This window comes from Lepidochelys kempii, chromosome 1, assembly GCF_965140285.1.
Source record: "Lepidochelys kempii isolate rLepKem1 chromosome 1, rLepKem1.hap1, whole genome shotgun sequence".
NCBI lineage: Eukaryota > Metazoa > Chordata > Testudines > Cheloniidae > Lepidochelys > Lepidochelys kempii.
This window is the reverse complement of record NC_136380.1, coordinates 14136976-14160803: the sequence shown is the minus strand read 5'-3', so window position 1 is coordinate 14160803 and position 23828 is coordinate 14136976. Positions and strand designations below refer to the sequence as shown.

Genomic DNA, 23828 nt, shown 5'->3' with positions numbered 1-23828 from the left:
GGGGGGAGGGAGGGAGGGAGGGGGGTGAAAGGCCCAGGAACGATGGGAGGGACCAATTCACTGGGATTCTGTTCCCAATCAGTGGTACATCTGCTGAGATTTTAGGTTATGGTCTGTGTCGTCTTCCTCCTTCCTGCAGTAGAATAAATCCTTATGCCAAGCATGATGGCACCAGCTGCCAGGATGCAAACTGTCAGCTGAGGCCACAGTAAAGGTACCAGCCCACACAGTTGCGTCATAGTCTCTGTTATGCCCCTTGTTCTAGACACATGGAGCGCTGCTTCCCCATCCTTCTTCCCTGATATCTTCCGTCAGGTTTGTGCTTAGGGGACAGCTTGCCTCCTGCCACACATAGATTGTTCCTGGTTCCTTGCACTGTGGGTTTCTTGGCTGAGCTGGAAGCCAGGGGGCCGATCCCTTTATCTGTTTGCTCCTTGAAGTTCTTCTGCCTGCATCTTGCTTGTCAAAGAGAGGGGCAGGGACTGAGTGTGCTCCTGCTTTGCAATGGAGGCACTGCTGCCAGATGCAGATGTAAGGAGAGAAGTGAGCCTCCAGGAGTTAGTTTAACCATTTTGGTTACTTTAGGAGAGGGAAACAGACTGTAAGAGCCATACAAGTCAGTAGGTGCTCTGAGGCAGGGGCCCACCTATGAACATAGATACAAGTAGAATTTTCCCTGTACCTTCTAAACCACTTAGTCACGCTCTGAAATGTGTGTTATCTTCCCCCCAAATACTTCCAGTTGAACACAAAGTAAAAACCTCTCCACTCCTTACCCATGGACAGCTGAAATCTTGCAAAAATCTGCTTCTCTGGGAATACTCTATTTAAAAAAAAATCCACCTTAAATCACTCAGCAGTGAGATGTCTCAGCAAAGGGGCCAAGGACAGCATGGGCCATAGAGATTAAAAGACCCTTTTTCAGGTGGTCCCTTCAGCAGAGGTGAGGTGCAGCTGGGGGAGGGGTGATTTGCTCTGCAGCTAGCATGCCTTACCTGCTCTGTGGATCAAGAGGATTTCGGGCTGGGGGGCTACCAAGCAGCCAACTCTCACCAGCACTGGGCCCACCCTCGAAAGGTTTCATTAGCCCCTTAGAAAGGAGGGGAGGAAGTTCACGTCTCGTGGTGCTTCTGTTTCAGTTTGTCAGGATAGACTGGGCAAGAAACAGAGTTTATATTTTGAAGATTTCTCTCTGCAACTAGAAAGTTAGAGCCCAAACCATCTCCCAAGGGGAAGACTCCTGCTGACACCTCTCAGTGGGAGCTGGCTCAGGCCCTTCATTTCCTTTTTCTAAAATAGGAAGGCTTTAGATCTTCCATAGCCTGGCTTCCTAAAGACCCTTTCTACACATTCCTCTTTCCAAGAGGGTTCACTCCCCAATGGCTGACCTGCCTAGGGCACATAAGGTAACATTTGTATTTATAGCTAGGCATTTTTATATTTATTGGTGAGAAGTGGGAAGTCTCATGATCCAACTCCAGCCTAGAGTTGATGGATCAAAGTGAATTTCCTCAAGGGACATTATCAGGTTGAAGCTTGTATTTAAAAAAAAAAAAAAAATGGTCCTGATCCCACACATTCCTAAGTGTGTGTCTAACACTTCTCTCTCTCTCACTGTCACAGCAAAACTGGGACAAAGGGTTAGATTTTTTTTTTCTTCAGTTTAATCTACTTTCTATGTCACTGAAGCTGATTGCAGTTAGGGTGGACAGGGAAACTGGACTGGTTACAGTCCCTTTCTAGTCTATTTCACTTTCAAGTTCTCAAGCACAAGCCCAATCCTGCAGCATCTGGATTTCAGAGGCTGACAGAGGTTTAACTGGTAAATTTGACTTCCACAATAGTTTTAAAAAACCCAGCCTTTCCTGTTGATCTGAATTTTGGGTATATACCTAAATCTGGGGGCCAAGATTTGACCTGATCTTGTCTCTTTAAGTAGATGATGTTACAAAAGTAAAGTGAAGCATATATGCCAAAAATCACATACAAGTCAGCCCAGAGGGCAATGCTGTCCTTAACACCTCGAGTTTGAGTTTTGACAATCATCTCCAACAGGGTGGGGGGTAGGTGAGGCACGGGCATGTATCAGAATGCACAAAATATTGCAGTGTGCATGCTCAGACAAATCTGTGCACTGAAACCCATGTCTGTTGCACAATTATACGGGATGGGGGTGGGTGGGAGTGTGGAAAACACTGGGAGAGTGTCTATTTGCATCATGTGAATGGAAGTGTCAGCTTTTTTCCCCGTTTTGAATTCTTGTATCACAAAACTATGAGTTGTATAATTTTGCAATTAAACTTTTTCAATTAATCTTGGCATGTGTGGTGGGTGCAATTTGTGACCATGAAGGCCTGGATTGTTTGAATCCTTCATTGGCCGTAAGCAATTGGTTCAAGGGGTTTATCTGCAAAACCTCATCTGGGTGTTGAAGCTTGTCCTACAGGTCTCTGCCCTGTCCACTTAAATCAAACCTGGGTTTATTATTCATCTTGTAATTCAGAATATACCATTCTCCCAACAATCAGAGCAGCACTTATGAACATTCATTTAGCCTCTCCACTCCTCTGACACAGGGAAACAGCAGAGTGGTTAGTCATCTGCCTTCTGAAGTTAACAGGAGCTGCGACTGCTCAGTGCCTTGACCCTCAGTGTGTGGCTGGAGAAAAGGCAGGCTTTTAAAAAAAAAATTACAAAGAAAATATGGTAAAGCCAAGAATAGACCCCTCCCACTGCCTCCATCCTCTGCGTGACCCCATTAGCTGGTAACACCAGCCACATGCTTGAAGCACCCTCAATTCCAACTGAAACAATGGGCAGCCCCCATGCAAACAAGGCAAGATGTCTCATTGGTCCACACTTCTACTTTAACCACTGGACGCTGCTTGCACACTGTATCACACACCACCCTGTGCTATAATCTGACAGCGCAGATTTTAGCCACAGCGCTTTCCTTGGTGGATGAACCCGCTAGGCTTTGTGTTCTGAGGAAGAATTGAAATGACAGGCAGGTCTGAGAGAATTGAGGTAGGTGAGGGCATCTTTTATTGGACCAACTTCTGTTGGTCTAAGGGACAGGCTGTTGAGTTTATACAACTCTTCTTCAGTTCTAAGGCAAAAGGAACAGCAGGGAAAATAGCATGAAGATTACAGTAGGAGGCTATCTGAGGTACTGGAAGAGGAAAGGAGCGCAGAGATGGAGTGGGGCAGGCTAATCTTAAAAGTAACTGTAAGACAATACCAAAGGGTTTCATGGCTCAACCAGTCACAATTTACAAAGCGAGCTCTTTCTACTCCCAGTCCCCAAAACTCAGCGTTAAGGACCTTAACATTAAACCAGGCTCTTTTGGATTTGTGTCATCAGGAACTTTCTGCAGATCCCAGGGAGCTTAATAGATTTTAAGGCCACAAAGCACCATTATGCAATCTAGCCTGATGTTCTACATAACAGACACAGCTCACGTGCAGCAATTCCTACATCTAGCCCTACAACTCATGCTGAACTGGCCTTTTAGAAAGACTCCCAATCTTGATAGAAAGACTCCAACTGATGAAGAATTTACCACCCATCCCCCGCTTTGATGACCAGTTCTAATGGGTACCACAGTAATACAAATAGTCACCCACACTGTTACAAATGTCTCTTATTTTCTATTTGAATTTTGCTGCTGAATTTCCAGCTCTTGGATGGTGTTATGTTAGGCTTTTCATCTAGCTGACAAAGAGTTCTAGTCTCAGAGTTTAGGTAAAGCCCTGTAGTCCAGACGCAGCCTACACCGACCGTGGTATTTTCTGTTGCTGCAGGAATACCACGGCTCCCCCAAATGTTAGCGAAGCTGAAAGCAGCACTCTTCCAGCAGTGTAGCTGCATGTACCCTGCAGGTTGTGTCAGTCAGGGGCATGCTAGCTTCACAGCCTTGCCCAACATTCCTATGCTGGTATTTTCAAGAGCAGGCCAAGCCGTAGGTAACGATTTAGTTCAGGGCTTCTCACAACAAAAATTTTGGTGGCCTCAGACTGCAGCCATCGACTCTTGCTGGTGGTGGCTCATACAAATGTTCCTCAAATTATTAACTTAATTAAATATGCACATATTCATGGCCAAATCATTGTAATTGAGTGATGTAGGGTTTTGTTTTTTTTATTTTGCAGACTCAATAATGTAGTTGTATTTTGGTGCCCCTGGCAACTCCCCCAGTTCCCCACCTATCACCTCTGGCCCCTGCTGCCTACCCCAGACCTCCACGGCTCCCCATCACCCTCCTGGGCACCACTGCTTCCCCCCCATTGCCCCAAGCTCCATCCTGCAGCCTCACACCCCATACTTACACTGCTCCTTGCCACAGCACCTAGTAAGGCTGGCCTTCCTGAAGTCCCTCTGCCCTGAGCTGAAGACCAGAGCCTGCTGTCAGAGCCCCAAGGCTGAAGTAGGGGGTGCTCATGCCCACCCCCAGAGTCCTGAGGCTGACGATAGGAAGGGAGGGGGAAAAATAGAGTGAAGCCCAGTGCCAGAGCAACTGGGCCTGGCTGAGGATGCAGGAGGCTGAAGCCTGCTCCCAGAGCAACTGGGTGTTGCAGGGAAGGGCTGCAGCTTTGCCCCCTGCCCCATCTCTGCCCAGGAGACTGTTGTGACTGCAGGAAAAACCCACGGGGCCAGCGTTCCCTTTAATTTTTCCCACCCATGTGTGGAATGAATTTTGCTATGTGCACCAATGTGGAAGTGATGTGACACACATCACCTTCATATTGGTGCACATAAAATGTATGTGGTAGGGCTGGGGCAGAGGGTTGGGGTGCAAGCTCTGGGGTGGAGCCAGAGATGAGGGGTTTGGGGTGCAGGCTGCAATGGGGAGAGAGGACTGCCACCAGCCCTTTCTCGCCACAGGAGTTTAAGGCTAGAAGGGATCATTAGATTATCTAGTCTGATGGTTTGCAAGAGTAAATCTGTCACTACAGTCATTTAGCAAACACACTGATGCAGGAGGTCTTTTATACATTTGTACAGCAGCCAGGACAAGTACATCTTTCTCCTAATTGGAGCCTCAAGGTACTATTAGAACGCAAACAATAGGATCTATAGTCAACCAAGAGAGCAAACCTGTTAAGATGACAGAAGAATTGCTCTAACTTACTAAAATGAATTTTCTTCAAGAAGTTAATGGTAAAATTCTCAGCAAATTTATGTATTCTGTGGTTCTGAAACTTAATATTTTTATTAGCATAACTCTAGCAAGCAGGATTGAGACAAATACATTTACAAGAGTAACCGGGTGAAATGCCCAGGCTTGTGTTATACAGGTTATGCTAAAATGTCCCTTCTGGCCCTAAAACGTAGACCAACTACTCTACTGACACCTTCTGGCCACAAAGGCGTTTTTCCTTTTAGTAGAAGTAGTTTACTGTATCTTTATAAGAAATTCTGTTTTTGCAGCACAGGGCAATAATGGGAAGGGTACCAGGGCAGGGTAATCAAGTATTCCTTACTTCCCTAATCCATGGCATCTACCTGGCACTTCCCCTGCATGGCTGTAGCACATAGGGTTTCTTTTAAGCATATGGACCAGTTACAGGCTACTAGTGAAATCCCATTAACCACTCTCTTTCCCTCTTTTGATTGCACAACACTTCTGGCTACAGTATTTTTTTTTTTGCACAAGAACAAGGCTCAAGGGGAGTGCTAATGTCCCAGCCCATATGCCCTATATAACACTGGGAGAATTTTCACATTTCAGTATTTCTCATTTTATCACAGCAATATGTAGATTAAGAGGCACCTAAATGAGATAAGAATCAGAGCGCCTACCAGGAATTTATAATGCAGAGTTCAACTATTTATTTCCACTGTGAACCTAAAAACTGTAGGTAGCCTAATGCATTATATCCAGTGTTAGGAACGGATACACACTTTTCAGTCTAACAAATGAAGTTAGCAAAGACATGTGGAATTCATGGTTAAAAGCCTGTTACTGAACTGACTATTATAGCTTCCACAGTGGCGCAAATGTATAGACCAGTGTAAGCTATGCTCCTTGGCCCAAGGCTCTTATATAGGCCTGGATATTATATTTAAGATAGTTGGACAGCCTTGCATAATGTAGCAGAAGCTATTTTAAGTATTACTTTCTTTCGTATACTCCAGTATACCAAATAAGTTTCGGACATGCCCGACTGACAACCCAAGAGCTGATTCTCCAGTGCTCACAGGGGGAGGGAGCACGGCTGCCCTGTAATTGTCTGCTTAGTGCAGGGGTTCTCACAACACTTCTTTTTGTGGTCTAAGTGCGGCCACCAATTCTTGCTGGTGGCCACTCTGACAATTTTTCCTTAAATACTTGATTAACTTTAGAAAAAACATGTTCAAATCATTGTAAATTTATATATATTTATTTACACAGGGCTTTCTGCAAACTCAATAATAAAAATAATTGCAGTGGTCTCCATTTTTTCCTGGACTTACACAGGATTGAAACACAAATAAGGTGCTTTGCATGTTTTTGTTTTGGTTGCTTTTTAAAAAAAATTAGACCTGGTGGCTAGGAAGTCTGCTACTGCAAAAAGCCATATTTGTATGTTTGTTACTATCACTTTTCACAGAAGCAGACTTGCTAGCTAGCTGGGAGGCAGCGAAAAAGTGACAGTAACAGACAAGTATCACTTTTCACAGCAAATTTACTCAGCCCCAGGAAGTGGAGGAACAAAGTAAGCCCTGGATGGGGAGATAGGCAGAGAGGGCCGGGACAACGGAGGGGAGGGGAGGGTCAGGGCTGGCACCCGCTGTTGCAGGGCTGGGTCCCAGAGCCCAAAGCCCCACAGCCGGAGCCTGCAGCCCACCACCCTAGGGCTGAAGCCGGAAGTCCAAGCCCCACCACCCCCGGGAAGGTGGGGATCTCACTCTGGCTGCCTGATCCTCCAGCATTTGTGGCTTTGGGGGGGGGGGGGGAGAGGAGAGAAAGAGAAGGACCCAACCCCTGCTAGTGGTCCTAGGGGAGGGGCCACTGCTTCCCCACCGCCCAAATAATCACCCAGGAATCTGTGGCCGCAGGAAAAGCCTTCAGTGGCCACATTTGAGAAACGCTGGCTAGTGCAGTATCTCTCAGTCATGACCTCTTATTTCAAAGACATTTTCACAATCCTTTCATTTACTATAAAAGAGTAAATGTATCAATGATACACCTATGTAATTTGCATGTGCTTGAAGAGGTTGACAAAAGAAACATTGACCTTTATGGGTAAGGGTGTTGTGGGAAGGGGGGGAGCAAGATTTTTCTCTTCGGGTTGCAATAAGATTTAAAGATTTAATGACCCAATTGCCTTTTGTTCTCTTCACCTGCGTTTCATGAATACGTTTTCTCCAACCCCCTGCCAGTTCAGAAACAGCGGTCTTTAACATATACAAGGAGAGTCAGGTTTAAATGAGAGGAAATTCATACCTCCTAACTTGCTGAATTCCCAGAGCAATCTAACACAAAGACTTAGACCTGGCATACACTACTGTATGCTGAGTAAACACCAATGAAATTCTCGCCAGGGAACAGTTTAGTTGTATTTTCGAATACAGTAAGATCTACTACTTGAGTTTATCCTACAGACCTGGAGCCAGTCCATTAAAAAGGTTTCTTTTGTACAGAGATGATGAAAAAAAATCACAACACACTTCAATTCCTATTTTACCGCAAATCCAAATGAAAAAAGCTCTTTCCAGTGCCATGTAGAACCACCTTCAACTCCTAAGAGGTTACAAAAATTTTGCATCTCAGGGTTCACACTGAACTCTCAATTCATTAAAATCTCCAAGAGTCTAAAAAACTGCAAGCCTCAATACACCAAACTCATGTAGCCTCTTTCACAAAATGCTTTTGGGCGTGAACTTTACCGAACACCAAAAAGCAGCTGGCTAACAGCACACAGCAATGCTGAAGTGAAGATGTCTCCAAGTGCATTTCCGCAACTAGGATTAACATCCCCACCTCCGGCCCTTTTTTAAGTCACTTGGCATAAAATTAGTGTCACCGAGGAGTCATAACTCCAATTTAAGGGACATTCGTGAGGCCTACGCACCAGACTGTGGCCAGAGTCAGAGAAGCACACTGACCCGGCCTGATTCTGTTTAGCTTGACATCTGACAGTTCACCCCAAAAGGTGGTAGGAAAAAAAGGAACTTGGGATGGGCAAAATTTCCAGAGAACTTGGAGGCAAAACTTTTAAAGACCTACACTGATCAAAAGAAGAGTCTCCACATTACACTGTCTTTTATGATTTTATTAAGATCCTTTCACGGGCCACAGTCCACCTTCTCCTTCCAAGTGTTGAAAAATCCTACAACAAAAAACAAAACACTTAACGAGAGCACAAATTTCAGTGATCACTGTAAAGTTATTAGTCATCCTGACCCCAAAATATCCTGCTGGTCTGACGCTCCCCTGGACTGCAATCCATTACCAGCCAGGCCACAGCATTCCACCACTGTAACAGGTCTAAAACGAGCTCAGTGAGGCGGATTCCTGACATGATTGTGAAAGCAATTGTGGTTTCACTCAGTACAAATGGTCCCCTTTACTTCCCTAGCATTATCCACACACTTGTCATTGCCTCTAATGATCGGTCAGATTACAAATTAAGGGACCAAAGTAATCCAAGGAAATGTAACGAGCGTTAAGTATACTTCGATTTTACAAATAAAATTCCTGAAGCAGGGATCAAAGATCCAGTGATTTGTTGTATTTGTTTGTAAACTGCTTCAACAGGAGAAAAGATATCCGGACATGTTTGCAGCTATGACTGAATACACACAGGAACAGATCTATTGAGTGAGATTGTATCATTACAGTCACTGAATAGACCTGCACTTTATTGGTTAAATCTATGAAGTGTTTGAAATCTTAGAACATGAGCTGGTATAAGGAGAAAAGATGGTGCAAATTTTACAGACTGTGGCATAGTATAGGTGTGAATGATACAGGTGCTTTCAGAAGTTTCTGACAGAGAGTTGGGTTCATATCACAAGGCAGGTTATCCCAAGTATACCAGCTGGCAGAAAAGAGGAAAAAGGTCAGGGTAGAGTATCATGGGAAACTTTGGGTAAGGATTCCTAAGAAGTATAACTCAGTTTTCATTCTTGTTGGAATTTCACCGTTAGTGTCTGAGCACTAAGTTCGAGGCCTCTTTTGCGATAACCCTTCTCAGATAAATAACCCAGAAGTGATCAGTCAAGGACTCTGACTCAAGGTCCTGAAATCCATGATATAGAACATAACATGGTACAGGGCACTTGGACAAATATCTCTTTTCAGACTCATCATCATATCTTCACTGAAGGGCTGATGTTAACTGGTTTAGTAATGCAGCAATGGTACGGAGTTACACAGTGCTCCACCCACCACAATCGCCTCAAACACTTCACAAAACTAGGTTCCTTACCTATTGCCCTTACTTTCCACTCCATCACCCCAGACCCTGCACTGTAGCAACTGACCTTGCAGTCAAAGACTGGGTGCACCCTAGAAATGGAGAGGAACAAATACAGAGCGACAGGATGGTCGGGAGCTACTGATTGAACAGGTCAGTCTTTATAACAGCCCATGTATTTCTGTACTCAACTTTTTAAAATTTTATTTTACATTTGACCGATTAGCAAATTTGTGGCTTAATGCTGATTTTCAAAGCAACATAGGAGCATTATTCCTGAACAGACCAATGGTTTAATGCCCTGCATGTGTCCCATTCTGGCCACAGGGCCACACAGAATTCTTTGGAGAAACTCAGATAATGCATCTAACTGTTTGTTTGTTCCTGACTCCAGCAGAAGATCAATCTCTACCTCAAAGCATGAGGCTTGGTAGCCCTTACTGTTATCTTTGCTAGAATAAAAATGATCATTTCTGATGGGCATCACACTAGTTTCTACCATTTCAGAGTCACAGATCAAGGTCACTTACCCATTATGCAGTGGGAACTGGCTGAGGCATGGCTGGCTGTTCTGGTTTGCCACCTTTCTGCTCTGAGATGGGTGTGGTGGGTAAGATCTCTTCCTTGGGCTCCACAATGCTGACATGGTCTGGCAGCGGTTTCTTGGGTCCAATCTTCCCACTTGGGTCCCAAGGCAACATAATCTTTACTTTAATACCCAGCACACCTGAAAAAAGTGCAATATTATAACTGTGGTCATTGCATTTAAAGGAGATAAGATGCTCTGTATACATTCAGATGCTGAACTGATACAAGTTCTAAAACATTGCCATGTTTATTCAGTGGGAGCTTCCAACATCCACATAAAACTTACACTTTGGGTAATCTGTACTAGGACTCAGTTATTAGTGTGAATTAACAACACCCTTTAGGCGTACGAAGGCATAGAACAAAACTAGTCCAGTAATTTTCCTTTCATCGTTTCATGCACTGCTCTCTCACAAAGTGGGAGCTTTAAACCCCAGTTTCCTGTGCTAATTTATAAATAGTCTCTGTATCCCTTCTCAGACAAATGCCTCAAAATCATCCAATGAACAGGACACTCTGCTAAGGTAACCTAAGCACAGTACCAAAGAACATGGTACTGAACAGGCTACACTTACACAAGAAATGTCCTTTCTGACTCGTCATCGTATCATCACTGAAGGGATATCAGGTAAGATAACTGCTCTCATCTCATGTTCAAGGACTGTTCGCTCACATGTGACAATCACTTAGTGACCCGAAGAGTAAAAAATAGTTTGCATCCTTTTTGAAGCTTTAATTATATAGACCTGAAAGACACTTACATTCTCCCTCATGCTTTTTACCATAGAAAAAAATATCAGGACTATCTAGTCTTGCATTTTGTTTCTGCCAGGAGCCCTGGGATGATTAGAGATCTGGGGTGGGACTACTTGGCTTTCAGTGGTATTTTATAAAACCAAAGTCATAATTTTATCCCAAATGCTTCTCAGGAACAGGGGTTAAGTAGGTAGCTAACACGTTTTGAACAGTGACTTAAAATCCTTTCTTCTCTCAACTACTTAGATTTCAGTCTCACTAATTCCAGTAGCTCTTCAGTCACCTAGGGCATTGCCCCCACTGCTGGTTGAAGTGAGCCTCGCAGCCCAGGGCGACAGACTCACGCCAGCAGGGCTCAGCTACACCTGACCCCTACACTTGAGAGCCCAAGTTCCAGCCTCAGCTGCAATATGCACATGGCTACTTTTAGCGCACTAGCTCAAGTCAGTCTACCCTGGCTGCAGGAGGATTGATTTAAACCAGGGCGATTTAAACAATTATTTATATCACCAAGTGGAAGGCCTTGATTTAAATCTATTTTAAACAACTTTTCCATTTGTACTTCAGTTCTCTGCTACAGAAAGGTGCACGCTCATTGGTTGATATAACCCTTAATACACGTTTATTTACAACTAGAGCCTTTACACTAGATTTGGTACATCTTTTTGCTACCTAGGAGGCTATACAACCACCACCATTTATTTAAGAATGATTTAGTTTCTAGTTTCAGATTATTAACTGTACGTTTTTAGTATGTTAGAAAGTGGAGAATGATATATTGCTTCTTTACTAGATAATGAACTCGTAGCACAATTTGCATCAAGCTACATTAGGATGGTAACTGGAATTTAAATACAGAACAGCATGCAACACTTATCAGAATACGTTTCACATTTACAACTAAATGATCTATTACACAGAGGAATTCACTGTAGTCAGTGAATTGCACTGATTATTTCAGGTCAGTCAGGGGAAAATTTTCAAGTATGTCTAAGTGAAAGTGACTGGAGCTTAAGATCCTACTCACTAAGTTTCTTGAAAATGACAGTCTTGCAAGTCACTTTGCCAGTGTCTTGTACACACTAGCACCGCTCCTGGGGCCCCCACAGGATCAAGCCCTTACTATAGTTCATTACCAGTTGTGCCATGTTTATAAAGCATGACCTCAAAAGTTAGATGTTTTCCTGGATTTCTTTCTTTATATAGAAAGGCAGCCTTAACTCAACTACAGGCTCATGTATTCAGAATATTTATTTATTTAAAATGTTTTAAGAGAGTACAATACATTTAGGCCTTAAAATATTTTGTATTAAATTCAGATTTCATTTCATTTCAAACAGGATTAAAAATAAAATAATAAAAAAAAATCAAGCCAACTAAAATAAAAATAAGAGTGATTTTTTAAAAATTTGTGTCACACTGCCAGGCTGGGAGTTTTACTCCTGGCTGCAGTGTAGAGACACCCTTGCAGCACAGGTACTCAACCTGGGATCGCAAACCAGCTTGCCCTGCCTTTCTTTATGGCTAGATGGGAGAGTCCCAAAACTTTCTGTTGTCACATCGGATTATCACACGGAAAAGGCTGAGAACAACTGTTCTAGAGAATCCTCCAACAAAAATGCTACAACCCAACCTCAGTATTTCTGAAACAAAAGTCCTTTCAGGCCTCCTTTATCTCTTGAAGCATAAAAGCTCATTTTCCTTTTGCAGCTCACTTTTAAAGTCCATGTCTGATCATCAAGCCTTACACATCAAGAGACAGCAGAGTCTAGCTTGCTGGAAAACGTGACTGCCAGTTACTGTGTAAACTCGGGCAAGTCCCACTTTCCCCATCTGCATGATTGGGATAATATTGTCCCACCTCCTCCCAAAGGAGATTACAGGAACAATCTATACAGCACTGTGAAAAATGTATGTATTTTCTGGGCTAACTATTAGAAACTTTGAATATAGATGTATACATATCCAAAGTGACTGACTAACTGATAGGCAATGCTGCTGCAGGAAAACACAACCAGCTGATGTGCTGACCCATAGTACGGTACTACTAAGCACCAGTCATAACTTGCTAACTAGGAATTTTACTGGCAGCTGAAGACAGTTTAACGTGTATTTCCAATTTATTTATATAGGACAAGAGCAGACGATGCGCCACATTAGACAAAATGTGTGAAACAGAAGACAGCCCCAGACTGTAAGGGCTTGTAATTTCAAAAGGCAAAACAGCATTACAAGTACCAGGAACTAGCAGCAGTTAGAGCTGAATACTCTGCGCAACAGAAAATGCACTGCAATTCTGGGAGTGACCACTCCTGTAGCTGTCAGACAGCAGGGACGCTGCCAAGGAGCAGCAGAGTGGCAGCACTTAGGATTGTCTGGTACTAAGTGCGAATACAGGGAGCCAGCCAATTGCAAGGGGATACATATTCCAAACACTCACCCTGCCTGAGGAGGACGTGGCGCACAGCTGTATCGACATAGTAGTTTACAGGATCTCCACTGTGGATCATCAGGCCATCCACAAACTTCATAGACTTGGCTCGCTGGCCTCTGAGTTTACCGGACACCACCACCTCACAACCCTTAGCACCACTCTCCATGATGAAGCGGAGGACGCCATAGCAGGCTCTTTGGGGAGTGAAAAGAGCTACTCAGTGGTTGTAGAGAGCACTGTGTACTGCACAAGTAGGGGATATGGCTGTGGAATGTGCCAACTAAACCCTCCATAACCATCAAATTCCGATCCAAAAATCCAGCTCTCGTTAAAGGTAAGTTTCACCAAAGGGGACTGTTGCAGCATTGTCAGCCCCACAGCCTTGTTTACTTTTACGCAATTTTTCTAATAATTTCACTCCAGAGTTCCAAGAGTGGGAATTCTGTGCCTGCTTCACCTTATACTTAGATGTTATGGGCATTGTGCACTGCTCAGCACAATGGGCTCTGGTTGCTACTACATGTAATTACATAAAATAAAAGCACTGGACAGCCTATTGAGGTGGAAAATTCTGGCTCTCCATCCCTTCTCAGACAAATGCCTCTAAATCATCCACTGAACAGGACCATCCTGCCAAGGAACCCAAGCGCAGCATCACAGAACATGACACTACAAAGGGTACACTTAACAGGATACATATCCCTTTTCTGACTCGTCATCGTATCATCACTGAAGGGATCTTAACATGTGAGACCACAGGTCATTTAAACCACAATTCATTTCCTACACAGCTTTGTTTGAGACCGAAGCGCCATCTTTGCTAATATTTCGCCCCCACCATTCCGAATAAATGGGTGTAAATATAAGCTTTTCATGTTTGACTTAGCCTGCACCCTCTTACTAATCCCCTCAGTAACAGGGCAAGTTCTATATTAAAACTAATAGCGAATTTTATTGCCAATTGTGACAACCCTAAACAAATCATGTTTTATTTAATACTTAGTTATGCTATGTGCTATCAACAGCCTTGTGTTTAAACACAACACAGAAATGGCAGTTCAAATAAACTAATTAAAATTTGTTTTAAGTTTGCTGGACTGTAACAGTGGCTTTTTAAAAAAAAAAAAATCAAAAAAAAAATCTACTTTTGAAATAAGAAATCTACCAGAGTACTTGTGGCACCTTAGAGACTAACAAATTTATTTGTTGCATCCGATGAAGCGAGCTGTAGCTCACGAAAGCTTAGAGACTAACAAATTTATTTGAGCATAAGCTTTCGTGAACTACAGCTCGCTTCATCAGATGCAACAAATAAATTTGTTAGTCTCTAAGGTGCCACAAGTACTCCTTTTATTTTTGCGGATACAGACTAACACGGCTACTACGCTGAAATTTACCACCTAGATAATTAATATTCAGGAAAAAATTAGATAATAGCACTTTACAGCTTTATTCTGTCAATCATAACTTAACCTGCGTAATGCATGCATTAGTCCCAGTCCACAAACACAGTGGTTAAAGAATTTTCCTCAAAGCCACAGAGCAAGTGTCAGAGCTGGGATCAGAACCCACAGTGGTCCCAGTCACTTTACTCTTTTACATCTACAGACCATTTTATTACACTTCTGCACTTACCGACGCACTGCTAAACCTCCCAGAAGTTTGTAACGCAAGGATTCTGCTTGGGCAATAGCACAAAGACCTCTTGTGGCCACCTTCTCAGCATAGAGCTACAAAACAAGGAACAAGTGCTCAGAAACAGTTACAACTGTGAAGGTTAGCAGACTTCATGCATACAGGTAACAGGAGCCTCAACTGCCCTCTGTGCTCCCCTCTCCTTTGCATCCAGTAACCCACTAAGTTCCTTGATACTTAGACAACAGATTGTGGTGCTTTCGTGTTTGTCCTCTGCTCCTCATGTTGAGCTGAGACATCCTAGTGATGCTCCTTTGAAAACCAAGGCACCATTAAGGCATGCTTGGCGCAGTCCTGGAGGTGCAATCCTACCAAGCCAGCCCAGAACATTAGACAGCCCTGGAGGTGCAATCTTCCAGAGGTGTCCAACTATGGACAGCGCTGGTGATGCACCCTGCAGGGTGGCTATGGTATGCTGGGCTGTGCTTGGAGGAGCATCCTACCAGACATGCCCAGCACTCTGGGACAATTGAAAGCTTAATAAAGAGATCACAGTCAGAAAGTGAGGTTGAAAGTGTAATGTCCTAAGCAAAGCACAGGACAAAAGTCAACATGGTCACAGTCACCTGGCAATTTCTCCCACTGAAGTTTAATCAAAGTTCCATAAAACAATTAGCTTTGCGTGATGGGGAAAAGAAAGCTAAGAATCGCATTAACACAGATCTTACCAGCAGCAGCATCTCCAACAGTAGCTAGCAGCAGATTCTTTAGAGGAAACATGGTAGGCAACTATGTAATAGCCTCCAGAGAGGAAAAGTTTCTTCCTAAACTCCATCAGATAACAGTTTATGCTCTTACAAATGGACCCAGTTTTACAGTCCTTGCAAACTCTGTTCTAATTCTTATTGCTGTACTCTGGATGCCGTTACCCATCACAATCTAGGCCTCAAAAGTACCTTGTGACAATGAGTTTCACAAACTAGTTACAATAATCAACAGCAGTGGTTCTCAAAACTTTTGTACTGGTGACCCCTTTCACATAGCAAGCCTCCAAGTGCGACCCCCCCTTACGCATTAATAACATTTTTTTATATATTTAAGCCCATTATAAATGCCGGAGGCAAAGTGGGATTTGGGGTAGAGGCTGACACCTTGCAACCCTCTGAGGGGTCCCGACCCGCAGTTTGAGAACCCCCGATCAACAGAAGCCATCAGTTTTGCATGAAGACAAAGACAAGAACCAGTAGCATTAGCTAACAAGGATCCATTCTAACTCAAACCTGCTACAGGTCATAATACATTCCCCATTTTTGGTCTTCTAGCACCAATGCATCTCCATTGGTGGAGAGAAAAAGTGAAAATCTAATGCCTCATATACAATACTATTAAACCTTACTTGTGATGACTGTTGATAACACATATGCAGACAGATGTGTGACTTTTAAATTGTTGTCACATTAAATTAATGCCTTTTCTAGACCTGATGTAATCAAAAGCAACATCAAGGCTCATTTTAAAGTATCATCAGAAAATGAGACAATAAAAAGAGAAAAGCCACTTACCTCAACGCTTCCTTCAGGAAATCCAAACCTTTTCTGTACAACAGCAGTCAGCTCACGGATTCGGCGTCCCTTCTCACCAAGAACGTTTTGTGTTCTGAATAAAGTAAACACGTTTATTGAAATCTGTAGCTGTGAAGTAAAACCTATTTGAGGATTTAATTTTTTCTCCATGCCAATGTACCAGTCTTACTACAGTATATTACTGTGCCAAGTCTAGTTTTAAATGACCGACTAAATGGGGATTACAATCATTCCCAGAGACAATTCCACAGTCTACCCTCATCACAAGGAAGTTTCCCCTAATATATGGGCATTTATTCACCATTTCTTAATTTCATTCACATTTTCTGGTTACCATCTTTCCAAAGAAATACGGTCACGTATAGCAGGATTATACACAAGTGTCACAGATTCTAGCTACTGATGAACGCTGTGAAAGAATAAGAAGCAAGTTTCAATTACCTGGTAGCAAGGATGATAATTTCAGTCCTCGTTGGAGTAACTCGGACCTCTACTCCAGAGTATCCATCTTCAGCCAACTCACGAGTCAGAAACTCATTTAGCTCAGCTTTGAAGATACCATCAGCGACAAACTAAAACAGAAAACAGAACAAGTCGAGCTATGTTTAACAGTTCACAAATAAGTTTTCTAAGTAAAGTTTCATTGCTGGTTGAAGGTGCTGGCTGAACAGCTCAGAGTCTACATTTATCTTCACAGAACAGCAAAAACACTCCCTATGCAAGGCCAAATTTGTCTCAACCCTGCTTTAGAGACTACACTTCTAACATCAGTGTAATCCCTTAATAATGATCAGACCAAGACTTCAAACAAATCCAGCTAAAACCAAGCTCAATACTAGCTGATAAAACCATGCTTTGTTTCACTTTTCCAAATGGCAGCTCTTCCTAGCCAGTGTGAATTTTAAGAAGTTAATTATTTCAGACTACCCCCAATCAATAAGTAGTTTTACTGCTTAAACCCGGGCCCTGACCCTGAAAACACTTGACAGGAAACATTACACCTGGTTACAAGTTCGGCATGATTTGATCCCTACTTTGCATCTGTGTTAGTGATGGACGTTAGAGGGTTTCACACCAGGTTACTAGCCCTGGGGTGACCAAGGCCTTAACCCTACGTGTCTCCACTTCTGATAAGCTCCGCAGACCAAACTCACTGGAAATCTGAGTTTTACTCTGCCAGCTCCAGGGCCCACTTTATGAAACACTGTCTGTCTGGCTGTTCTGCTGCAGGGAGGAAACACTGTCTGGCTGTTCTGCTGCAGGGAGGAAAGAGCGAAAGGTTTATACGCTCTGATAGGACGCCGGCCCTCGCCCCAAGGGGCCTGAAACCCGCTTCCCCAACGCGGGGACCCTCTGCCCAGGGGCCAAGCGCGGAGCAGAGCCCTGGCCTCTACGCAAGCGGGAACGAGCGGCTGCTTTCAGCCACGCGGGCGGCTCGACTCTCCTGCCAGCGGCCGCCCCGGCAGCGGGACGCCTCCTTCCAGCCCCGCACAGGCTCCGCGCCGCGGGCTGGGGAGCCGGCCTCCCCCAGGCCCAGGCCCCACGCGCCGCAGGGAGCCGCCATGTTGCGCCCGGCCGGGCCCGGCCTTTCATCCGTCTCCATCCGCCCCCGCCGCCGCCCCGGCAGCCCCGCCCCGCTGCCCGGGCCCTGCCGGGCGCTCCCCGGCTCCCAGCCCGGCCGCTGTGGCCGGGCTCCGCGGCCGCCGGGGGCCGGCCGCCCGCCGCGCTCACCTTGCGCTTCTTGGAGATCTGCACCGCCATCTTGCGTCGCGCCGCCCCGGCGAAAGGAAGAGGCCCCCCCGCCCGGGGGAGGATATAAGGTCCCCTGGCCACTTGCCATTGGGCCGCGGCCGGTCACGTGGGCTCGCAGGGGCGGGTGGGAAATGTAGTCTTCCTCAGGGACAGCCCCCCCCCGCCGTGCTCTGAGGGCAGGGGGTCAGGGCTTGTGTCCGCTCGCGCCGGTACCACACGCACTAGGGACAGGGGTGGGTCTTTCAGGCCAAAGCGCTGTGTGGACACTCTTACTCCAGATTAACTGGGGGTCTGCAGTATAAAGTGCAGTTGGCGTAAATTACCACGCACCGACCCATCGATGCGCACGGACGCATCTCGGAGCTCGGAGACAGCGGCACAGTAACCCCACCTCCCTGACCGGCACGAAGCCATGGGGTACTACTGAGCACGGCGCGGTGCAAGTCTCGACCTACCTGTCCTCCAGCACTTCGTGAACTCCACGGCCCAGGGGGCACGGACAACAGAAGCCGCCCTGCGCTTTAAACACCCCCTCCCCACCCACCCACCCACACTAGTGAAATCTTTTCCCTAGCAAGCACACCTTAGCAGCTCTCTCTTCCCATGTGTGACTGCTCAGCCAACCGTGCCAGCTCCACCCACCAGACACGCTCCGAGCCGGTGTAGACAAGAGATAGTCTTGGGCCTGTGAGGAGAAGAGGCCGTGCTGACACAGCTCCAGACCAGCCCCAGCAACATGGACATCTAGGCGCACATTGCAGGAGGGATGCAGACCAAGGGGTATGACAGGGACCAGCGGCATTGCCCCGTGAACACGAAGGAACTGCAGCAGGCGTACCACAAGGGCAGGGAGCACAGCAGTCGTTCGGAGTCTGAGCCCCAGACAGTCTTCTTTTACAACGACCTGCATGCCGTACTTGGCGGAAACTCCCCCAGCACCCCACAGATCACCATGGATACCTCAGCAGAGCCTGAGATAGAGACCTCTACTGTGTACAGCCAGGAGGAAGAGGGTGGAGATACTGTAGGGAGACCAGGTGACCGGATTTTGAGCAGAACACCTGGTTGAAAAGGGACCCTGGCGGCTCCAGTCAGCACCGCCAACCGGACCGTTAAAAGTCCGGTTGGCGGTACTGCAGTGCTAAGGCAGGCTAGTCCCTACCTGTCATGGCTGGCACTGCACTGTAGCCCGGCTCCTAGGCAGAGGGGCCACGGGGCTCTGCGCACTGCCCCCTCCCTGAGCACCAGGTTCATACTCCTATTGGCCAGGAACAGACAGGATCTGTTTGAGATGACACCAGGCAAACATGGATGAGCGTGGTGAAGGGGACTTGGGTAAGTGTGTGCATGCATTTTTTCTTACAGTGTTTAAATTTAAGATGGTGCCCAGTCCATCCATAAGTTAACAACTCAGCTATCAACTTAGGCGGGGATGGGGGGGGCATGTGGAGCAGCGTGTTCGCGTACGTGAGAGAACTCAATGAAACTTTCATGGAGATACTTTGCAGTCCTCTTCACAAGGTTTCTCGGGATGACTGCCTTATTTCTTCCTCTGTGGTAGGATACTTTCCCACACCTCTCTGCCATGAGTTTGGCTGGCATCATTGCAGTAAAACAGGCTAGGAGCATGTGGGCCTGGGTGGCTTTGAGACACCAGTAGCAGTTTTGCTTTCTGTGCCTTTGTGATCCTCAGGAGTGAGATATCAGCTAAAACCACCAGCATTAAATAGTGCCAATGTTCAGTGCCATTCCCTATACTTGTATTGTTTCATGCAACCAAAGTTCCTTCCAACCCCTTGTCCCATACTCACCATAGCCAGGGCTGGAGAGTGGTGCTGTGCAGAGGCATTCTGATCTGAAGCTGAAATGTCAATAAACATGTCTTATTAAAAGGTGTTATGGGAATAAAGGAAGGAAATTTTGAAACGCATCTTTCCCTTTCCACTGTGACTGTAAATGCAGTAATACATCTGTCCCTTTTTATCAGCAGCTGCTGTCATTGCAGCCTTAAGGGATGCCCCCTCCACACCCACAGAACGCCTTACCATGATGAAGAGGAGAAAGAAGAGGACTAAGGAGGGAAGCCGTGTCCAGTGAGATCCTGCAACCCAGTTCTGCATCAGATCACAAAGAAAGGGCCTGGAGGCATGGGCTGTGGGTAATGGAGGCTGGGGGAGGCCAAGCCTCCCCAAACCTCCACTAATGCTCCCCACCACAGCCACAGGGCCAAGCCGCAGTAGGGCTCAGCAGTCCTCTGGGTGGCCTGGGCTCAGGACTGCTCTGGGCACCGGCAGGCTGACTCGGGTTCAGGGTGGTTCCAGTGGGCCAGCCAGAGCTCAGGGCTACTCTGGGTGCCAGCAGGCCTGCTCTGGGTGCTGGTGGTCTGGCCCAGGCTCGGGGCTACTCCAGGCCCAGATGGGCTGGCCTGGGTTCAGGGCTGCTCTGGGCGCCAGGGTTTGCGGCTGTACCGGCCAGCCAGCTGGCGAGAATTGGGGGAGGGCAGGGCCTCAGGCGGAAGGGACAGAGCAGGGGGCTAACCTCCCCAAATGTGGGGGGGTGCACTTGTCGCCCATGCCTGGAGCACCAACATGGCCAATGGCAGGAAGAAGGAAAGCTTGGACAGGAGAAAGGTGCAGGAAAAGGAGAGGGAGATGCACTAGGACATAATGGGGCTTCTCAGGCAGCAAACAAATGCTGCAGACCTGAGCTGACCTACAGGTCCAGAAATCCCAGAACTCCCCACCCCAGTGTATGGATTATCCTTCCCCATGTTGCTCTGCGCATACTTCTAACACTTCCTGTGACATTTGCCAGTGGAGAACGCAGCTTCTCCAAGCTGAAGTTAATAAAAACACATCTATGCTCCACAATGACCCAGGAGAGGCTAGTCGGCCTTGCAACCATCTCAGTAGAGCATGAGCTGGCCCAGACTGTGGACATTCAGCAGGAAGCAGTTCAAATCTTTGCAACCAAGAGGGCACGGAAAGCACCACTTTGATTATTCAAACAGATAAAAATGCCAGTGTTTACTATGCAGACAAGAAAAGTTACATTTGCTGTTCAGGCATTTGAAAGTTAAGTGTTACTTAAAATTTTTGAACAAGGCATTTTAAGTTGTTAGTTCTCCTTTTATTGGGGTAGGTAGCAGAGCAGTACCATGAGAGGAGTAGAACAGGAAGAAGGCAGAATTGAGACCTTTCAAAGTTTTGGCCCAAGCGAGAGGGTATGGGGGCGTCATTTGAGCTCCCCGCCACAGGTGCCAGCCCTGGGAAAACCACAACTTCACATACACTGACCTGTGAGAACCATGGCTGGTGTATGGGTAACCACACCAGACTACATTTGTGCACTGAAATGGAAGGAAATGTTTGCTGCCTTTCCGATTTCAAAGCACTGCATAGTAGCGAGGTATTCCCCCATTCTGCCACTAGAGGTCACTAAAGACAGTTGCTGGGACGGAGGCAGGCTAGACCTGTCTCTGTTCCTCTGCCTTCATTTATTTATTTTTAAGTGATTTTAGTGCTGGTGAAAAATGCCTGCTAGACAGTCCTGGAGACTGGGGATAAGCCGCAGGCAAAGGCAATGCAAGCTTTCTTCAAGTCGTTCTGCCAACGTACCTCACCCCTAATCCGGAGATGCCATCTCTACGAGAGAGAGGCTCATTAATTTCCTGTCATGGCCAGTTCAGTCCCAGGCCACTCTGCAAGAGGCTGCCAATAGGAGGACATTTAGTGCTAAGATGTGGATGCTTGTCTGCTAGGAACTGGACTGAGACCTGCCAAACTCATTACACACAGAGTGTCAAATGCTTCGCTGACCCATTCTGTACAGCTCCTCAGGTGACATTCTTCACCAATGAGAAAGTTGTCCTGAGCAGCAGGCACAGATGTCTTTCCCTTGCACCCTACAGAGGGGTGGGGGGTAGGTGGTTGAACCAGGGGTGACCGGAGAGCATAGGGAAATCTGTGGGAACCAGATTACTGGAGGGAGAGCTAGGGCAGCTTTTGGCAGCAGAGGGGGCCTGGAACCCATCCCACATTCTGCTTCTCCCTGTGTCCTGGATGCCCCTGAGTCCTTCACCTCCCTGCTGCTAATGTCCTAAATTATTCTGAAGTGCAGGTGAAAAGGCTTAACATCGAGTATAATGCTACTGAGGTTCCGATGCAAAACAATTTCACGGCATAAAGAATATATAACGTGTACAACCCACGCAGAAAACAAGTGGCCAAGGACCTGAAAGAGAGAACTGCAGTGCCACAAGCTCATCTATTGTGTGTGGAGATTTATGCAGCCATAACAGTTTGGGGGGGAAGTAGGAAAAATGATAATGGAAATATCTAGAGCAATTCATTGATGCAAATAATTTAGTAATTCTGAATGATGGAGCACCTACCAAATTTAATGCAGCTGGTGGAAGTTTCTCTTGTCTAGACCTGGGAATTGCCACAAGCAACTGTAGCAAGTAAATGTAGCTGGGAAATCTATAAAGCAGAGGGAATGGGAAATGACCACTTCCTGACACTCATTATATGTCAAGGAAAGGCTAATACTGAAGAATATGATTGTCCCCCTACTTGGAATCTAAAAAAAAACCAAAAAAACCCCAATTGGGAACTCTTTAGCAACAAAAGTGTGGAATATGTAAATGGGCAGTGTCATTGGCGTAGTTTGACTTTATAGTGGGGGGGGGGGGCAGCTCCACCCAGGCCAATGGGTCTGGGCAGGGGGTGGCAAATTCCACACCTGCCTGGGGCTTGCGGTGCTGGGAGTCACGGTGGGGTCACCGCTGGCCTGTGGGGCCAGGCACCTGGCCCAGTGTTTTCCTAGGTCTCACACAGGGACCCTGAAGGCTCAGTCTCCATCCCCCTTTGGTTATGTTGCTGTAGCTTCCAAGTTGCTATGCCAGGACAGGATGAGTGAGTGGTGCGGTGCGTGCGTATCTACACGTGTGAGCCTGCGTGTGTCCCTGTCTGTGAGGGTGTGAGAAACGTGAAGTATGAGAGAGGGGCTGACCCAGTGGCATGTTGCGTCTGAGGGTCCAGTGTTCCCTTGACTCGCTGGATCCCTCCCACCATCTGCATGTTGGCATGTTTCTCCAGGCTGTGCATTACCTGGGCTGCCAGTGCTGGGGCGATGGATGGCTCAGCGGGGGAGCCCCAGCCGCTGCTGCTGCCCCCTGTGGTGACCTGAGCGTGGGAGCTGCGGCCACTCAGGCATTGGCTGCTGTAGCTGGACTTGATGCCGTTGCTTTTCTGGTGCCTCCTGGTGCTGCTGCAGCAGCCTTCCTGCTGGGCTGTGGGCCCTCCCCCCCACCCACCCTGTATTTCATGGTGCCAGGGGACGCTGCATGCTGGGCTCCTGCTTCCCCATCACGATGCAAAGAGACATGCGGCAGCGTGGGTTCCACCAGGACCACCAAACAGCTGGCACCCTGAGCTGCTGGGGGGCCAGGAAGAGGAGGAGGTCAGGGGGCAGCTGGAAGGGGCCCATCCTGGTGCATTAAGTTAAATACACTGAGCCTTGTCCCCCGGACCATGGCACCCACCCATAAGGCCAGCCCTGTTTGGGGGGCAATGCTCCCCCTGACCCCCACCAACTACACTCCTGGGCAGTGTATAAGTGAGAACATTGAGGAGTGCCTGATGGTCAGAGACTTAGCAAGTGGGTCTGCCTTG

At 46.5% G+C, this 23828-nt stretch overlaps 1 protein-coding gene and 2 non-coding genes across 4 annotated transcripts; all 3 read right to left on the bottom strand.

Annotated features, from left to right (window-relative positions):
• Window positions 1–8244: 8244 nt before the first annotated feature.
• On the bottom strand, window positions 8245–18233 carry RPS3 (ribosomal protein S3). 2 transcript variants are annotated; one of them, XM_078852079.1, is made up of 7 exons: window positions 18133–18233; window positions 16843–16973; window positions 16381–16474; window positions 14819–14913; window positions 13190–13377; window positions 9936–10132; window positions 8245–9497 (listed from the first exon to the last, which is right to left on the bottom strand). In XM_078852079.1, the coding sequence occupies exons 1-6, from the start codon at window positions 18160–18162 to the stop codon at window positions 9939–9941; spliced, it is 732 nt and encodes a 243-aa protein (XP_078708205.1). In that variant the 5' UTR covers window positions 18163–18233; the 3' UTR covers window positions 8245–9497; window positions 9936–9938. The 2 variants fall into 2 exon arrangements, with proteins under 2 accessions (XP_078708205.1, XP_073190934.1); XM_073334833.1 differs by having other exon boundaries at window positions 8245–8316.
• LOC140905688 (small nucleolar RNA SNORD15) lies at window positions 10465–10612 on the bottom strand. Its single transcript, XR_012156927.1, has one exon. It is a non-coding gene; the product is annotated as a small nucleolar RNA SNORD15 (small nucleolar RNA).
• Window positions 13768–13918, bottom strand: LOC140905689 (small nucleolar RNA SNORD15). Its single transcript, XR_012156928.1, has one exon. It is a non-coding gene; the product is annotated as a small nucleolar RNA SNORD15 (small nucleolar RNA).
• Window positions 18234–23828: the final 5595 nt, after the last annotated feature.

Coding starts and splice junctions, on each gene's coding strand:
- RPS3 (XM_078852079.1), bottom strand. CDS start 18,162: ATGGCGGTGCAGATCTCCAAGAAGCGCAAG. Junction 16,974..18,132: donor AGATCTCCAAGAAGCGCAAG/GTGAGCGCGGCG, acceptor TTTCTGTTTTAG/TTTGTCGCTGATGGTATCTT. Junction 14,914..16,380: donor TTCCTGAAGGAAGCGTTGAG/GTAAGTGGCTTT, acceptor CTTGTTTTGTAG/CTCTATGCTGAGAAGGTGGC.